General features: G+C 43.9%; 1 protein-coding gene across 1 annotated transcript; it reads right to left on the minus strand.

The window, feature by feature from the left end:
- Nucleotides 1-6,163: 6,163 nt before the first annotated feature.
- On the minus strand, nt 6,164-16,264 carry GRP (gastrin releasing peptide). Its single transcript, XM_074339758.1, is given in 4 exon segments — nt 6,164-6,356; nt 10,653-10,749; nt 10,751-10,896; nt 16,000-16,264. Coding segments are annotated over 4 exon segments (441 nt in total). The 5' UTR covers nt 16,139-16,264; the 3' UTR covers nt 6,164-6,297.
- Between the last annotated feature and the right edge of the window lie 637 nt (nt 16,265-16,901).

The following is a 16,901-nucleotide window of genomic DNA, read 5'->3' on the forward strand; positions in this document are numbered from 1 at the left end:
CTGTCTCTAGCTGAGGCATCTTGGGAAATGGTCAGGCGGAGGACAGCACAATTTGAAGCTCTCTATTTCCTTTTCATTTCTGTTTATTTCAGCAGTGCAGTCAGAGGAGCAATTATGTTGTTACAGTAACGGCCACTAGTTTTGCAAGGCAGAGAAAGGAGTCAAGGATGAGAGAGACCCAAACAAGACAGGAGCAGCCTGCCGACCAAATCACAGCATCAGTGCTCGAGCAAGAGAAACAGACAAGTTCTTCAGGACTCATGGTCTTAAAGCTGTCGAAATGACTTGCTGAGTATCTGAGAATGCAATAAAACCCGGAGTGTTTATACTTAATAGCAGTGACTAATTTTTGAAATTGCTATGTTGATACATCCAGAGTTGTGCGAAGTCACAAGAAATGACTTTCATGTTTGTCGCAGATGCTGTTGGATGTCCGTTCCAAATGAATTCCACACTCCCGCCTTACTGAGAGACCTTTGATTTTGTTTAGGTTTCTGCCCCTCTTCCCACATGACTCATTGGTAAATCCTAATTGGGTGAGATCACAGTGGTCTGACTCCCTTTAATTAGTGATAGGTTTAGGGCAAGCCTGGTCATTGAAGGGTGAGGGATTGAGAGGCCTCTGGGAAAGAAGTTATCACTAGTAATAAAGTGAAGCCTCATAAGAGATGACCTCTCTTCTTCCTTTGAATGTTATCCTGTCTGGATGTGACATCTGGAACTCCAGCAGCCATCTTGAGATCATGAGAGAAATCAGTTTAAGGACAAATCTGAGCCAATGGTGGCAGAGTGGGAAGACGGTATATATCATGCTTGAAGATTTAAATTGAACTAAACAACCCTGAATCCCACCGCCCTCTGGATTGCTTGTATATGAGACAGTACATTTTTTAAATCTTCTATGCCAATTTGGGTTGAAGGTTTTTCTGTTACAAACAGCTAAAGGTAGCCTGATACAATGGTCATTCCTAAACGTCTACAAAATAGTCTCTTTTCTATCCGAATAATGACATTTCCGTCAACTATGGACCACATAGACGACAGTGGTCACACGAGATTACAATGCAGCTAAAAAATTCCTATCACCTAGTGACATTCTAGCTGTCATAAGGTCAAAGCACAATGCATTCCTCATGTGTTGGTGGTGATACTGGTGTTAACAAACCTACTGCACCATCAGTTGTAGCAAAGCACAGCACATATAATTATGTAGAGTACATAATACTTGACAGTGATAATAAACGACTGCACTACTGGTTTAGGTATTTACTATATTATACTTTTTATTGTTATTTTACAGGGTACTCTTTCTGCTTATAAAAGCAAAGTTTGCTGTAAAACAGTATGCTGGGTTACACTGGCAGCTACCTCACACACCTCGTGCTTACCTCGTGTCTTGATTGCGTCATTTTCTCTTTTGCTTGATTTAATCTTGTGGGGTTTTTTCACAGTAATGTGCTGTAAAAACACATTACTGTAAAATAATGTAATTTTTTATTGCATTATTACATGTTTTATTACATTACTGGGATCAGTAGTCTATACCATCGAGCCTAGGACAGTGTGGTAGGCTATCCTGTCTAGGCTTGTGTGAATATACTCTATGGTATTTCTACAATGATGAAATTGTTTAATGAAAAGATATTTGCCAACGATATATCTGATAAGGGGTTAATATCACAAATTTATAAAAAACTCACTCAACTTGACTCCAAAAAAACAAACAACCCAATTAAAAAATGGACAGAGGACACAAAGAGACATTTTTCTTAAAAGGACATACAGATGGCAAACAGACATATGAAGAAATGCTCAACCTCACTAACCATCAGAGAAATGCAAATAAAAACCAACAATGATGTACCACCTCACCCCCGTCAAAATGGCTATCATCAATAAATCAACAAACAAGTGCTGGTGCAGATGTGGAGAAAAGGGAACGCTTGTGCACAGTTGGTGGGATTGCAGATTGGTGCAGCCACTATGGAAAACAGTATGGAGGTATCTCAAAAATCTGAAAATGGAACTACCTTATGATCCAGCAATCCCACTCCTAAGTATCTATCCAGAGAAATCCAAAACTCCAATTCAAAAATCTTTAAGCACTCCTATGTTTATTGCAGCACTATACACAATAGCCAAGACATGGAAACAACTGAAATGCCCATCGGTAGATGACTGGATTAAGAAACTGTGGTACATTTATACAATGGAGTATTACGCAGCCATAAAGAAGAAAGAAATCTTACCATTTGCAACAACATGGATGGACCTAGAGAACATTATGTTAAGTGAAATAATTCATACAGAGAAATACAAATACCACATGATGTATGGAATCTAAAGAACAGAATAAGTGAATGAACTAATCAGAAACAGTTTTGGAGACATAGAGGAAAAACTGAGGGTTGCTAGATGGGCGGGGGGGAATGAGGATTGTTTTAAAACATGAATGATATAATAATCATGCTCAAAGTGCAATTTTAATATTTTACAAGATAAACAAAAAAATCTGGACAACACTCTTTGGAAAGACATAAAAGAGGTAGAAAGATCATGGCTTTTAGCTGGACTACATTGAAGAAGCAATAAATATCATTGTTCCCATTTTAGAAATGAAGAAACTAAGCAACCAAGAGAGATGAATCAACACTTATACAGCACATGCTCTGAAAGAATAAAAATCCAGCTAATTGATTAAAAAGAGCAAAGCATTTAAGATGACGAGGAAAAGACCCAAGAAAAAAACCACGTGTCGTTGCCCATCTGGCACATACACATTTCTTCTCAGGTGGATGTAGGCTCTGTTTTAACAGTTTGACAATGAAATAAAATCAGGACTAGGACCTTCTCCCTTCAGGTGATTCACGAATCCTGGCAGCAAGTGAATCCTTGTGACTCCATGGAGAATACTGGTCTTTTCAAGGAAAGAGCAAAGATGGAGGAGGCTGCTATGGAGAGATGGGCTCTTTTCAGCAATTTTGTATTGTTACGGCCTGAAGTGAACCCACGAAGCCTCAGTTTCCTTGCCTGTGCTCACTCCACCCCCACCCACAATAGTAACTTTTATTCCTTGTCTGATTTCCCCAAGTATTTGCTAAAAGTTTAATGATGGCAAGAACAAAACAACAAGTTCAAATATCAGGGAACGTGTGTTTTGTGCTCCAACACCACAGCCACGGCAGACGTGTAAAAGAGTGGCATCTGCTCCTCCAAGGAACAAGAGCACAGCCTGACCCAAAGAGGAGAGGACACCCCTGGGGGCCTCTGGAGGCAGAGCTGGGGGACAGCCACCGGGTGGGGAAACCAGGGCAGGTAGGTCTTGATTACAGTGTCCAAGTGGAAGGACTAAAACCCCCTCATTGTCTTCCTGGAGACTCCCTCCATCCACCCGTGGTGAGAGCTACCTCTTTTATCAATCAGGCTACATGTTATACGAAGTATGTGGGTCAAGTAGAGTGGAAGGAAAACGAGGGGGGAAATAAAGAGGTGTTTCTGTGGGTCTAATGAAGGAGGTGACTGATTGAAAGACATAAAGCCACAAGAGGGGAAACTAGGGGCATTTTCAGGACTCTCACTGACCGTGGTCCTTCTGCTCTGGGCATGGAAATAGCTCATCCTTGTGGGTCCCTTGAAATGCTATTTCACAGAGTCTGATTAAAGGAGCCTGTGGCTGAGAAAATGAATAATGTGAATCCCACATTTTACTTCGATTACTCCCCATGCATTTGAGCTGGGTAAAAAAATACTCTGTGGTGATCAACTGTCCCCAGTAGAAGCAGAAAGGGGGGCATTGTGGGGCGGGAAATTGTACTGCACCTGCTTGAAATGCCTGCTCGGTGTGTTACCGAACCTCTCTGATCATAAGCAAAGATTGCCAAATTACCCAGAGCCATCCGCCCTGCAGCACTTAAAAAAATAAAAAATAAAAAAGACGGTGCTTTTAAAAGAACAAATTGAAGGCAATTATTGCTTTCTTCCTTTTGGATTCTTCCTCCTGATTATCCTAGCCCATGTGCTATAAGAACACACCTGGCTCCTGCTTTCCCAGAATCCCAAGCTGGAGGTTAATTGTTCTCTAGAATAGGAATGGAATATAGAATAGGAATGTTCTCTAGAATGGGCAGAAATCAACAAGGAAATTCTTTTGAGGGCAAAAGGGGGAGGGGACAGATTTATTTGTGGTTGACCACATCTTTAGAACACCCTCTCTTCTTTTCAACAGGGTTCCACAATTTTAGTCCCATGTTACCAAAGTAGGATCTTAAAAACTACGTTTCCCAGCTTTCCTCACAGCTAGATACGGGCATGTGATTTAGATCCCACCAATCAGACACAGACATTCAAAATTGATTTAAAAGTAAGCCAATGACAGAAGAGGTTTTTGGAGGACATATGCTGTGGGCATACGTAGTGGTGAGGCCTTGGAAAACAGTGCCAACTCAGGCAGTTGTGTGGAATGCTTTCGGGGTAGCAGTGCATGCATTTGCCATCTTGTCAACCTGATCAGAGGCCTGGCTTTGAGCACTGAACCTGCAAGTTCAGCCTCGAGACCATTTCTCTGGTCTTTCCTGCCCACTATCCTCTCATAAAGTCTTCCTTTCCTACTCAGTCCAAGGTGGATCTTTTTTTCTACAGCTAAAAACAACCTGACCCAATGGGCACAAACAGATATGCAATGGGACTCCACTTGCAAACAAGGGTTCAAGAAAGCTCTTAAATAAAGGGATTCTAATCTTGACATGGGCTTGGTACTGAGGAGCCTTGCAAGGTTCTGGAGGTTTGAGTGAGCTGTTCTGGTCTCTCAGGCAAAATGCATGGAGCAAAAAAAGATTGCAGCTAAAACACAGGATCGCATCTACTCTCATGAGACAACTCAACAAGTGACAGTCTAGATAGGGTTATTCTAGGAGCATTGCATTTCTGTCCCTGCTAGAAATGCCACCATCATGAGTGTCCTGTTGGCGGGCAAATCCTTCAGAAAAGGCTTATTTTTTCATTGTTAGCTGCGTGGCAGACTTTAGCTGACACAGTTCAGGATTGAGTTCTTGGGAAAGAGGCTCAGGAGGGTCCCAAGAAGTGGAAGGTGGTAAAACACTGAAACATTTCATATATTTCTCCAGGTCTGGCTCTGTGTCAGTTGTGAATCCACATGGTTTTGAAAGAAATTAGAAAGAACACATCACATCTTATGTGGTTCTTTGGCAATGGAAACAAGAGCAAGGTGAATCTCTTTACTGTTTCAAATGTGATTTCCCTAAATGAAGGAAATCGAAGCATATGGCAAGAAGCTTTAAAAATCTGTTAACGTGTGAATGTCATGATAAAAATGGAACTAGTGAGTGTTACGAACCGCCAGGCCAGGTTCTCTGAAAACGGAAGGGAATCTGGAATTCATTGTCTCCTTTTGCCATGGACCTGACCAAATCTGGCTGTGAAAACTACTTCTCCTCCAAGACCGGAAATGAAATTTTGAAGAAACAGTGCTATTTAAATATACTGAAAGGGAGGCTTAAAATTAGGTAATGTAGAAACTGTTAAATGCTGCAGAAAAATCTGATGACTTTGGATCCATCTACTAGGTGACCTTGGGCAAGTCAATTGACCTCTCTAACCCTCTATTTCCTCATTTAAGTGAGAATGTTTATTCTCAGCTCATCAAACTGTTCTGAGGAGAATACCAACAACATAGGCAAAATATCTGGTCATGGTTAGGGCTGAAGAAATGGGAACTATTAAATGATGAATAAGGCCTCCCTTTCAATCTAGTGCATCTAATGATGATGATAGAGAGAGTATGAGCTTCTAGTAGTAACCTCTAGAAAGGCTGTAAGTCACTACAAGGGTTCGTAAGTGGCCTTCAGAGGGGAGAACTAAAAATTCAGCCTGCCTTCATCAATGAGCATACAAGTTCATTATCAAGCTATTTGTTAATCTCTGCCACGCTGTCCTCCCATTTGGAATTGAAATAAGAGAACTCTCTGCCCTGGACAACGTGTTTAAGCTTTTATTGTGAACGGTAGCAGGTTGGGGACTGGAATGTAATTGACAAATAGCCTAGATGTGAAGAGCATCATTTGGAAGACCCTTAATGGACAATTATCCACAGCAAACAAGTTCAAAGCAGATGCTGCTGCTTGAAAATCATAAATTTAGTCAAGGTTGAAAGGTACAAGAATAGTGAAGTATTTTACACAGACGAAATCTTGTTGACGATCCCGTTGAATTGATGCCCTTGGAACGCAGTCTCTTAAGGGTTTTGTTTTGTTTCTTTGAGAAAGGCTGTCATCGTCATTGTCAGTTCAGCTGGGGGTTCCTTCCTTCACATTGAGAACCTGGAACAGAGAGATCAGCAACTTAGTAGGAGTTAAACAAATGTAGTAAAGTCCAATATTTGAAGGAAATCCATTCCCCAGAAATCACGAGCATCACAAGGAAAGGCAAATGGTTAGAAAGGCAAATTCCTAGGTCACCTAGACGTACTGAGTTGGAAACTCCGGGGCCCACAATCTGTGCTTTCACAATTGCCCCAGGTAAATCCGACTCAGCATGTTAATGCTTGAGGACCATAGATGTCCCAGAGAGAGAGAAATGAACTTCCTCTTTTTGGGGGAGCCACTACATTTTGGGGTCTTTTTGTTGTATTAGCTTAATTTGTATCCTGATATGGCTCAGCTGTATTTTGACTGTTAGAAATTAAACGCATTATTCTTCGGACTTGTCACTAAAGTCGCAGCTGGGTAGGGGGACTCTTAGAGGATGTGAAATCTTAATTCTTACTTGGCTTGTTTTGTCAATGCCTCGTGACACAAGTCAAAGCTAGCTTGCGAATTACACAATTACACATCATCAACCCATGACTGTAAATGGCAGTAGCGTGGACAACTCGGAAGAGAAGCTAATCTGGGTTTGTGCCAGTCCTAAATGGATTGTGCCTTGCTTTGTTGTGCCTTCTGTTCAAGTTAAGACCGAAGAAAGAAGGAGTAGCTATGATTTAAAAATACTTCTTTGTTCCCATAAAGCACCTTTTACCTGCTGAGGTAAGAAAACACTTTTCATCCAGACTACAGCTTATTACTCTTTCCAAGATTCTCTGGCTTTTCAGATCCCCCAACGTCCAGACCAGCCATTTGTTCCTAATAAAGGAATTACTGATTTCTCAGGCCAGTTTTTACCTGCTCTGCGGCATAATTGTTTGGACCAGGTGCTAACGAAGCCGAGGCCTGGAATTCAATTCCCACACAGGCCAATTAGCTTTGCTTTTCTGCAGGAGCCCAGGCTGCACTATGAAGGGTCACCGGTCTTCCTGCAGAGGCTGCCATGCACCTTTCTTTAGAGCTGGAGGTCATAAAAGGGGCCAGCTGAGGATGTGGGGGAGGATCCATAGAAGTCCTCATTGGCTCCAAATATTGAATCCAAGCATTTTGGCTCAAGGGAGTGGAAGTAAAGCTACAAGGAAGGGAAGAATTGTGATCCTAGGAAGATCAAGGACCTGGAGGTAAAGTGGGGGAGAAGGTGTATGGGGGGCGGGGGGGGGGGCGACTTTCCTCTGCTCCTTCACAGAAACTGTCAGGGTAGTCAGAGGAGTTTTAGTCTCAACTGCGTGTTGCTTTTCCTGCATTTGGAGCTTCCTTCAGAGCATTTCAGGATATTAGGAAGTAAAACCTTTCTATCCCCCGTCCTGATGTGATGGGACAGTGGAAGCAGTCCCTTAAAAGGGAGGGCCAACTTGCCCATTTCCTTCCGTTCTGTTACACCCTCAGCAGTGCCTTCCCCAGGTCCTTTCCCTCATGTCCACCATGTAAGAGAAAAGACCTAAGGCTGCGAAGAACAATGGACTGTGTCCAAATTACACAAGGAAGCCAAAGGCCAACTCCAGCCTTTATGGAAGCGCAGGACCATCCACGGCCACATCCAGGATTATGGGTTAGGCCTTGGAGCTGACCCGAACACTGTTTTGTGTTATAGAAACCATAAGGTCAAAGTTCCACTCATTTTTGTAAGAAGGGTACAGTTAAAAGAAAGACTAAGGTTCACCTCGGAAATGATTGGCTATAATTGCTGATAAAGTTCTGGAGCTTGTTTGCCATGATATTGTAGCCTAGATTCCGTACACATTTACACAGATCTTTTCTGAATTAAGTCAATATCTTTATCATCGAAACATCAGCATTTCTAACTATAGCTCTGGGAGAGTTGGCAACAGGACTTGATGTCTTATTACCAAAGTGGGAGAGGAGAGCATGTGTGGACAGTTTTTAATTTTAAGAAACATCCTTCAGCCTCTGAAAACTCCTGCTGCTAATTCTGCCAATGCCTAGCTAAGTGATTAAACTTCTTTCTAACGTTGAGAGATATATGGGTTTCTAATAGACCTATTCCCGTGGTATGCCCTCTTTGTGAACAAGCCAACTGTGAGATGTTTTCAATTTTCATAACAAGCTACTTTCATCGAGGCAGAATTTCCAAAGCAAGGGGAGTAATAAGCTCTTTTGGTCTATGCAAATACAAAACTAACTGTTGAATTTGTTTTTCATGTTCCCAGGAAATATATTCAAAAGAATGGTACCAATGTGTGCAATAGCTAATTATTCAACCTTAGGTGGAATGAAACAGGAGGGCTTTCTGAACTTCTGAAAAGAAGAACAAGGCATAAAAAAGATACAGTAGACAAGCGAGACCTGATTACAAAAAGGTGACTGTCTTTTCAGGTCACATTAAATACTGATAAAGATTGTCCCCTTTCTACTATTGCCACTCAGAGACCTTTTTGGAACTATTCTTCTGCAATTGCCTTCAAGCTTACAGAATATTCTTCTAAATATAGTGGGGAAATTTTGATCCTTGAAGAAGAGGTTGAATTCTTCAAAACATTCTGAGCTATGCAGAGCCAGGTTTTGAGGGAAAAAGCAACTCAACGTGGATATTGCTCTTTAGTTCAAAAGTGAGGCACTATAGAATAACACAATGATTGTGTGTGTGCCAGGGGAGGGTATTTTATGAATGAGCTATGAAGCTAAGTCCGGTGTACGTAAAATTATTTTAGAGGGCTTTGGGGCACTGATTGGTGTTACTCTTCAGACAAATAGAAGACACTGCTTTTGGATCTCCACCCACAGAAAGTCCCACGAGGCATTTGACCAAGAAAGGGCCTGGCCAGCGGGGGGCTGAGAAGTCAGTCCCAAATTCCTGGAGCCCTCAGAGCCACGTGATCCACCAACAAAACAGTGCTGGTCATATAACACCTGTGACACCTATCATAGGTGTGAACAAGAGAATCTCACTCAGCGTTCGTACAGAATTAGTACTCATTTCTGTACTGGTTGGTTTAATACAGATATATTTTTTTTCTGAATAAGGGCTTCTAGAAACATTCTCTCTAGGTGCTTAATGCAACAAATGAACTTGTAGTTTGTGTTTAGCCTAGAAAATGTACAGTGGACCAAAGGGCAGTGAAACAGAAAACCTCCCTCCAGAAAAGCCTCCGAGCCTCTGTGAAGGGGTCACCAATCAACGAGTTAAACACCATGAAATAGTGAAAGAACCAGCTCCCCAAGCTCTGTGAGTGGCAAGCAGTAAATTTATTATCAGAAACAGTGAGAAGCGCAGGTGCTACTGCATCTTCCGTCCTTCATATTGAAGGTCACTGTGGACCGTTCCCCAGATGTCTCTCATGGCAGCAGACTGTCCAAGGCACACAGCACAGGCTCTTGTCCTGGCTTCACCAGTGAGAAGCTACGTGACCATCTCAGTTTCCTCTAAAATGGAGGGCATGATAGAATCTTCCAGAATCTTCCTCCTAAGATTGCTGTGGGCATTAAAGGTAGTAAACTGCTTCTCCCAATACTTGGAGTATGGTAGATACTCAATAAAACTAGCTATTATTATTATTTTTAGTATTGCAGTTATTTTAGCCTTTTAGCATAAATTTCATGAAAACTTCTGAAAAGTTAATGAGAATCTCTTCATTTTCAGTTGCCTAGTTTTCTTCCCATACATTTTATTGTCTCCTTTATCTCATTGACTGTCTTTGTATTGAAACAATGCCAGTTTGGTGTAATTATTTTTCCCCATCCTCCATAAAATCATACATGGGACAAATCAGTTGCCCTAAGACATGTTTGCTAAGTTTTGAAATATTAGGATGAAACCTGAATGAAGTCACCATGGAACAAAAATGAAGCAGTACTGTTTTGCATAAAAGGGCACAAATGAAAATGCAGTCTTCTCAAAACATCTGTGAAGAGGCTGTTCCCCAAATGTTCATCAAAAATAAACGTATCTGTAAACGTATCACAGGGATTTACTCAAATAATCTATGGTCCTACTATCAAAATATTCTGGTAGGAACTAGCAGATTTTTAAAAATCCCATCAATGCACAATCGTTAAGAAAACCCCTAAATTGGAGGTTTGAATCAACACCATTTTGATGTGCTAAGAGCAAAAATAAGCTATTATGTTAAAAAGAAAAAAGCATGGGAATTGTCTACTCATTTCCTCGGCATGTATTGGTGTCAGCAGAATGTGATCGCTGTGAAGGCGTGTCGTAAACAATTTTATTCTCCCCTGCCGGACCTTCCTCTCCCTCCAACTCTCCCCAAACACTTCCCACCCCACCCCACCCCTACTTCTCCAGTAGGTCCCTTATACATACTTTGTGTCTTGAACCTACCTCTTTCACGTTGCTGCTAATCTTGGAATCCCAAGTAGACTGGTGAATACCCCGGGGCTCCTCGTGGAGATGATTGATGGCTTTTCCCCTTTGCTTCTATGAGACTAAGCAAATTCCTCGCAGCTTCTTCCCACAAAATGTACTCTGGCAGCTGCTGCTTCAGGCTCCCTCCTTTGTAAACATATGGGGTCTCTCCTGTGCTCTTTTTCCCCATTAAGTGCCCTGTAAACAAAAGGGGGAGATGGTAGAAGAGGGAAAAGGGGATCAACTATATGGTGATGGAAGGAGAACTGACTCTGGGTGGTGACCACACAGTGCAATATATAGATGATGTATTACAGAAATGAACACTTGAAACCTATGTAATTTTACTAACCAATGTCACCCCAATAAATTTAATAAAAATTAAAAACAAAAACAGAATGTCACCAATTTAACCCACAGGAATGAATGAATGAGAAATTTGAATGGACCCCAATTCTGTTTGTGCTGCTTCCTTCTAAATGAAGGATAAATCGCATTTTACTATTAGGAGTTAGTTCATAAATGACTGGCAGATTTTGCTCTGTGTTCAAAATGTGCAATAAGCTGAACAACTTCACACCTGCAACTCAGACGTCCTGGAGTTGGTCCCAGCCTCTCTGCTAACTACCTAGGTGACCTCTGCCATGTCATTTAGCTTCTCCAATTTTCAATTTCTCAGCTATAAAATGAACAGGTTGGACTAGATGAAATCTAAGGGAACTTCCGTGTCTAAAATTCTATCACCAATTCTGTGTGCACCGAATTCCATTCCCACCTAAATGGTGGAGTCTAAAACATCCTCCCCAGACAATTTTAAATTGCTGCTGAAAAGAAAAGTCTCGATGCTTTTCTTTGTATGATTAAAAAAAAGAAGAAGAAGAAGAAAGGTGTTGGTTACCTCTTATCGGTAATAGAAATGTACCAAAGGAATTTTTCATTTAAACTTTCTTAGAATTTTAGCCAAGATTGAATCTAGGAAGCATCACCTAGAAATTACAGTTTGCTAAGTATGTAAGGAAAAACCAGTTGAAAAGTTCTGACCAACACTCCACAGCATAAATGCAGAATTTTTCCCTTGGATGTCTCAAATGGTCAGTGAAAGTCATCAGTGGCTCCCGGGATATGCACCTGCCATGTGAAAAAATCAAAGTTACTGTGCAGGAGGACAAACCGCTACACCCGTGGAAATTTATATGTGCAAGTGGGGAAAGCCGTAGGCTCACAAGGACGTGTGCAGCCCAAGGCCTGCATTCTTAACTGGAGCCTATTCCTTAAATATGCTCACATTATCTTTCTTACTTTCTTCAGTTGATTTTTTCCCATCTCTCTATAATGGTTTTTATCGCATTTTCAAATTTCTAATATTAATAAAACTATGGTTCTTTTAATTTAAAGTTTCCAAGCAAAGGGCTCTTTGTGGCTCCAATGTTGACTGGCATGAGGGGATGGTCCACAGACCTCAGTCACTGAAAATAGAAAGAGGCCCCTTCCCAGCAGCTCCATCCACCGGGAGAGGCCCTCACCGTGACTTCATGCTGGCCTGTGTGTTGCAATGTACAGTTTACAGGATGTTGAAATGCAGATTATTTCATTTGATCCACCCTGTAGTGAGTCTGATGAACATGCGACTTGCCAAAGGTCAGCCACACATAAGCAAAGAGTCTACGATTCAAATCAGCTCACAGTCCAGACTCTACGATATTACGCTGCTGGGAAGTCTTTGAACTTCCTAAGACTACAGGGCCATTAGAAATCATTCTCAGGTCTGGAAATAAGATAAGATCCACAAAAGGCTTTCTAATATTTTTAAAAATAGGAATCCTATATCAGTCTATCATGACTAATTATGTGACTCAGAAAATGAATTCTGTGAGTATTGGGGAGCCTTAAAATGAGGTTTTACTGCCTTGCAGTGTGAGCGCTTTTTCAAGTCAGTTATGACACGTCAGAAAATTTCAAGACCCTATTGAGGACTGTCCCATCTGAAGGGTTGGCATCCTGAATGATTGGCTCCTCACTTATCTGCTTGGTCGACTTGGTCCCCAGATATCCACCATAAGGACATAACCTTGCATTTAATCGTAACAGTGATTGCGTTGCACAACTTCCCCGGCAGTAGCAAGGCATTTGGCTTTATTTCCATGGAGGAAATTGAATCATGGTGGTGGAAAATCAGGACTAGAACCGGAAGTTCCCAGAACCTTGGTCGCTCTTGCCTATCATCTCGTTAGGATTCTGGAAAGGAGAAAGGTGTCCTTGCTAATGAAGCAGAGAGGCGATGGAGATGTGTTTAAATAAGAGCTTCATTTTTGTCATGCCTGAATAATTTTGTGGACTTTTCTAAAATGGGAGGATGAAGTAGTCCTTCATTCTGTGATTGATTTAACACAGACCCTTGCGATATTTTCCTGAATTTTTCATCTTTGCATATTTGGTGGGTGGGTAGTGTTCTGACTCCCCTCCCTAGATCCAATGACTGGTTATTAAGAAAAGTGCACCATTTGTAACATCCCAGGGAAGCACACATTCCCTGGGTCCTGTTTCACTTTTGAGCTGGCAACTGTCAACCAAATAATCATCTCCATGGCAACATGGATGATACACCCACTTCCATCTTTTCTCCCGTCATCTTTTGTTATCTCTCCAGATCATAATAATGGAGATCTCAGCATAGACAAAAGACAGGCACTTGAAAAAATAAAACTGTGCCCAGAGGGAAAAGGTTTTGTGCTTTTAATCACTGAAAAAAATACCACTAACATGGCAGGTTTGAAACATAAATGAATTTTCTTGAACTCAAAACTTGGAGATTACCCTAATTTAGGAAAATACCCATTAAGACCTACAGTGTTGAGTTCTCGTACGAGTTAGTTTTTTCTAAACAGATACTTAAACTATATTTCACAGTTTCTGGGGCAGCATACAATGTAAAGACATTCTGTAGCTGAGCACTGGTGTTTCAGAATTCAAGGGCACGCTTCACGTCAAAGTTAGAGCTGCCACCAGTGTTAGCGTTGACCTATATTTTCGTCACACAAACAAAACATTTCTAAGAACATCAAGCCAGATAAGAACTTATTAAGTTTTCAACTTGTTCACTTGTATTCCATTGCCACACCATGCTTCTCTCAACTGGAAGAAACAATTCCATAACAAACCTGCAAATTGGTGCTGACAGCTTCCTCACGGACAGCAATATGTAGCTTTAGTTTGATATAATTAAAACGAAACTGCATGTTTTCAGTGACTAAGGATGACAGGCATTTACTTCGGACACTGGAAAGCTAAATTTAAAATCTAACAGTGTTATTCACGCTTGTGAATGTTCACATTCCCACAAAAGGCACGTCTGCCCAAAGCAAACTTTTGCTCAACCACAATGCCATTTTAGAACCAAATGTGATTTTCTCCTTCTCTCTTTTTCCTTTGTCTTTCCTCAACTCTGCACAGCCAGCCAAGGGAGAAAAAGGAAAAAGTGTGTTTGAGAGCAAATAAGAAAATGTAAGGTTGCTGCTGGTCTGTATGCTTTTGAGGTGGGAAAGCCTAAGCACCACCAGGAAGGGTGATTAAAAGCCAGACACCCTGACTCCCTGGGGACAGATGTGCTCTGGAACTGCAGCACTCAGGGTGGGCTTGCACAGGAAATAACGTGGCCTACCTTCCCAGTGAACTCTCTTATTCTCCTTTTGGCCTGCAAGAGTCACCTAATAATAAGCCTTCTTAGTACAAAAATATGGATGAGCAAAAAGAGGTTAGGAATCTCGAAGTTTTATTTCACCTTCCCACTCCACCGGCCGGTAGCTGGACTGAACTAGTGCTAAGCTCCCAGAAGCCCTTTTAAGTGTCAATTCTAGGTTTGGCTTTTTAAACACCGTCTAGGTATCCTTCTTTCCAGAGTGAGTTTTGTTGTGTTGTGTTTTGTTTTTCATCTTTACCCAGCCCAGCCTCTCCTCTCCACACCAGACTCCCGGGTTCTTCCTGTGCCTCAGAGATCACAAATATTTCATCCCTGAGGCTGCAAGACTTGGCAAAGACTCTTTCAGCGACAATGAAAACTACTCTGTTGCAACCAGGAGCTCGCAAATTCTCTGACAGAAGCATGCACCACACAGAGATGCTGAGGACCTGACAGTTGCAGCCTCACCCCTTCCCATGAATCCATCCTCATCTTCACACCCAGAATCTGCCTTTCGGCTGATAACTGAATTAGCAAGTATCTTCCCAACACATTCTCCCCTACTCCTAAATAGATGACTAAGGAAATAAAACACACACACCACCGCCACCGCCACCACCACCCTTAAATCTCTAGGGATCCACCAGCTCCCCAGGAAATGTTGGGGTTGCTGTAGTTGGTTTTATGGGGAGGTTTCTGAGGAAATTGGACGCTTTGCATTAGCCAGAGACTATACTTGGGGTAGCCGAGGGCCCTGCGGTGCTGTTGGGTGAGCGTGAGGCTTCGGACAGCTACCTGCTTCGCAGGTGCAGGGCCGAGAGCCAGGTGGAACGACCTTCCAAGTCTGTGCCTGGAGCGCAGGACTTGTTGGCAGAAGGAAAAGGAAAGGAGCTAGGGGAGAGGGCGAGGTGGCAGGTCTAGAGAGGTAGAGAAAAGCGGGGCTCAGGGGCGAGAGCCCAGGGTCAGCGTGGAAAGCAGGTGCAACGCCCAGGACTCCGAGCCTGCTAGATGGAAAGAGGGAGGGTTAGGCAGAAGGGCAGAGAAAAAACGATCGCTGCAAAGGCAGGATGAGTGAGAAAATTCAGGAGAGCCACACACAGAGGTGGGATTCAGGCACCGCTCACTGAACAGATTTGAAACCCAGAGCGGGCGCGCCGGTCCCGGGTCCCCCACCTGTGGCTTTGCCCGACGCAAAGGCGCAGCCCGAGTTCACGCAGGTCGGAATCACGGATGCAGGGCTGGATGGACGCGCTCGGGGACCCGGCTTCCCACCGTTGTTCACGGAGAGAACAGTGCCGGATAAAAGGAGGGGTTGGATAGGTGCGGAGGGAAGGTGATCTCCTTTGCTTAGGGTTTGGGTGTTTTGGAAAGCTGCGCGCCGGCTCGGGTACGCTGCGGAAGAGTGAAGAGAGCGGGAAGGGACCAAGGGACCAGCCCGCAGCTGCCGAGGAGCTGACAGCTTTCCAGGATGGGGAAGGGTGGGGTCGAGTTTTGGGAGAACGGGCTTGTTGGGTAGAAAAGTCAGAGCAAACCCAGCCCCCATAGCCGGGCCCCAGAAACGCTGCGAGACCGGCCCCCTGCGACTGGCTGGTCCCGCCGCGGACTGGTGCACGCCGGACACTCACCCACCGCCCAGTGGTTGCCACGCGGGTACATCTTGGCCAGCACGATCTCTCTGGCCTCCGGCACCGGGGCGGCCGGCCCCTGAGGCGCTTGGCAGAGAATCAGCGCCAGCAGAACAAGCGGCAGCTCGCGGCCGCGCATGGTCCGGTTGGAAAGCCCTTGAAGCGCGCGGCGAGGCTGGGAGGGGGGAGTGCTCTGTCCCCGAGGAGGAGTGACCGCACGACCAGGACCTTGGAGGAGCTCCGCCGCTGCCGCCGCCCGCGCCACTGCTGCAGTCTCCACCAGGCCCGGATTTTATAAGAAAGCCCAGGCGGGGTGGGGCGGGGGGGCTCCTCCACGGCAGACCGGAGCGCTCTGACGTTTCCCTATAGCGAGCTGGGGCGCCGGGACAACCGCTCCCGAAAACCATCCATCTTCCAGCTGAGTGGTGAAAAGGCTGAGTGTACACTGTCCCTCTCCCTTCCCCTCGTCGTCCCGTCCTTCTTCCCCACATTGGAGTCATTCTTCCTGTCCTCGACGCCTCCGCTCCAACACAACTCAGAGAACTAACTCCCTCTCAGCCTCCCCCCAGCCCTCCCGCACTGTCCTCCGATCCTGCAAGGGGGAGTAGGGACTCCGCAGCCTTGTTCTAGGCGTGCAGGGGCGCAGAAGGACTCTTTTAGGGTCCACTTTGCTGGAGGGGGTTGGAACCAAGATTGCAAGGGACTTCTGATTCTCAGAGCTTTTCTCCAGGACCACCCCCTCCTCGCTATCCCAGCCCATAGGCTTCCGTCTTGCAGGCCGCCCCCCCCCTCACTTCGTACCACCACCATCAGCAATACCCTCACCCCAGCGAGTTTTCAGAGGCGCCCCTGCCCATGTGCATGGTGCGATGGAGGAAGGAGCAGCAAGGATATGTTCTGTG

This window comes from Rhinolophus sinicus, linkage group LG09, assembly GCF_036562045.2.
Source record: "Rhinolophus sinicus isolate RSC01 linkage group LG09, ASM3656204v1, whole genome shotgun sequence".
NCBI classification, from domain to species: Eukaryota; Metazoa; Chordata; class Mammalia; order Chiroptera; family Rhinolophidae; genus Rhinolophus; species Rhinolophus sinicus.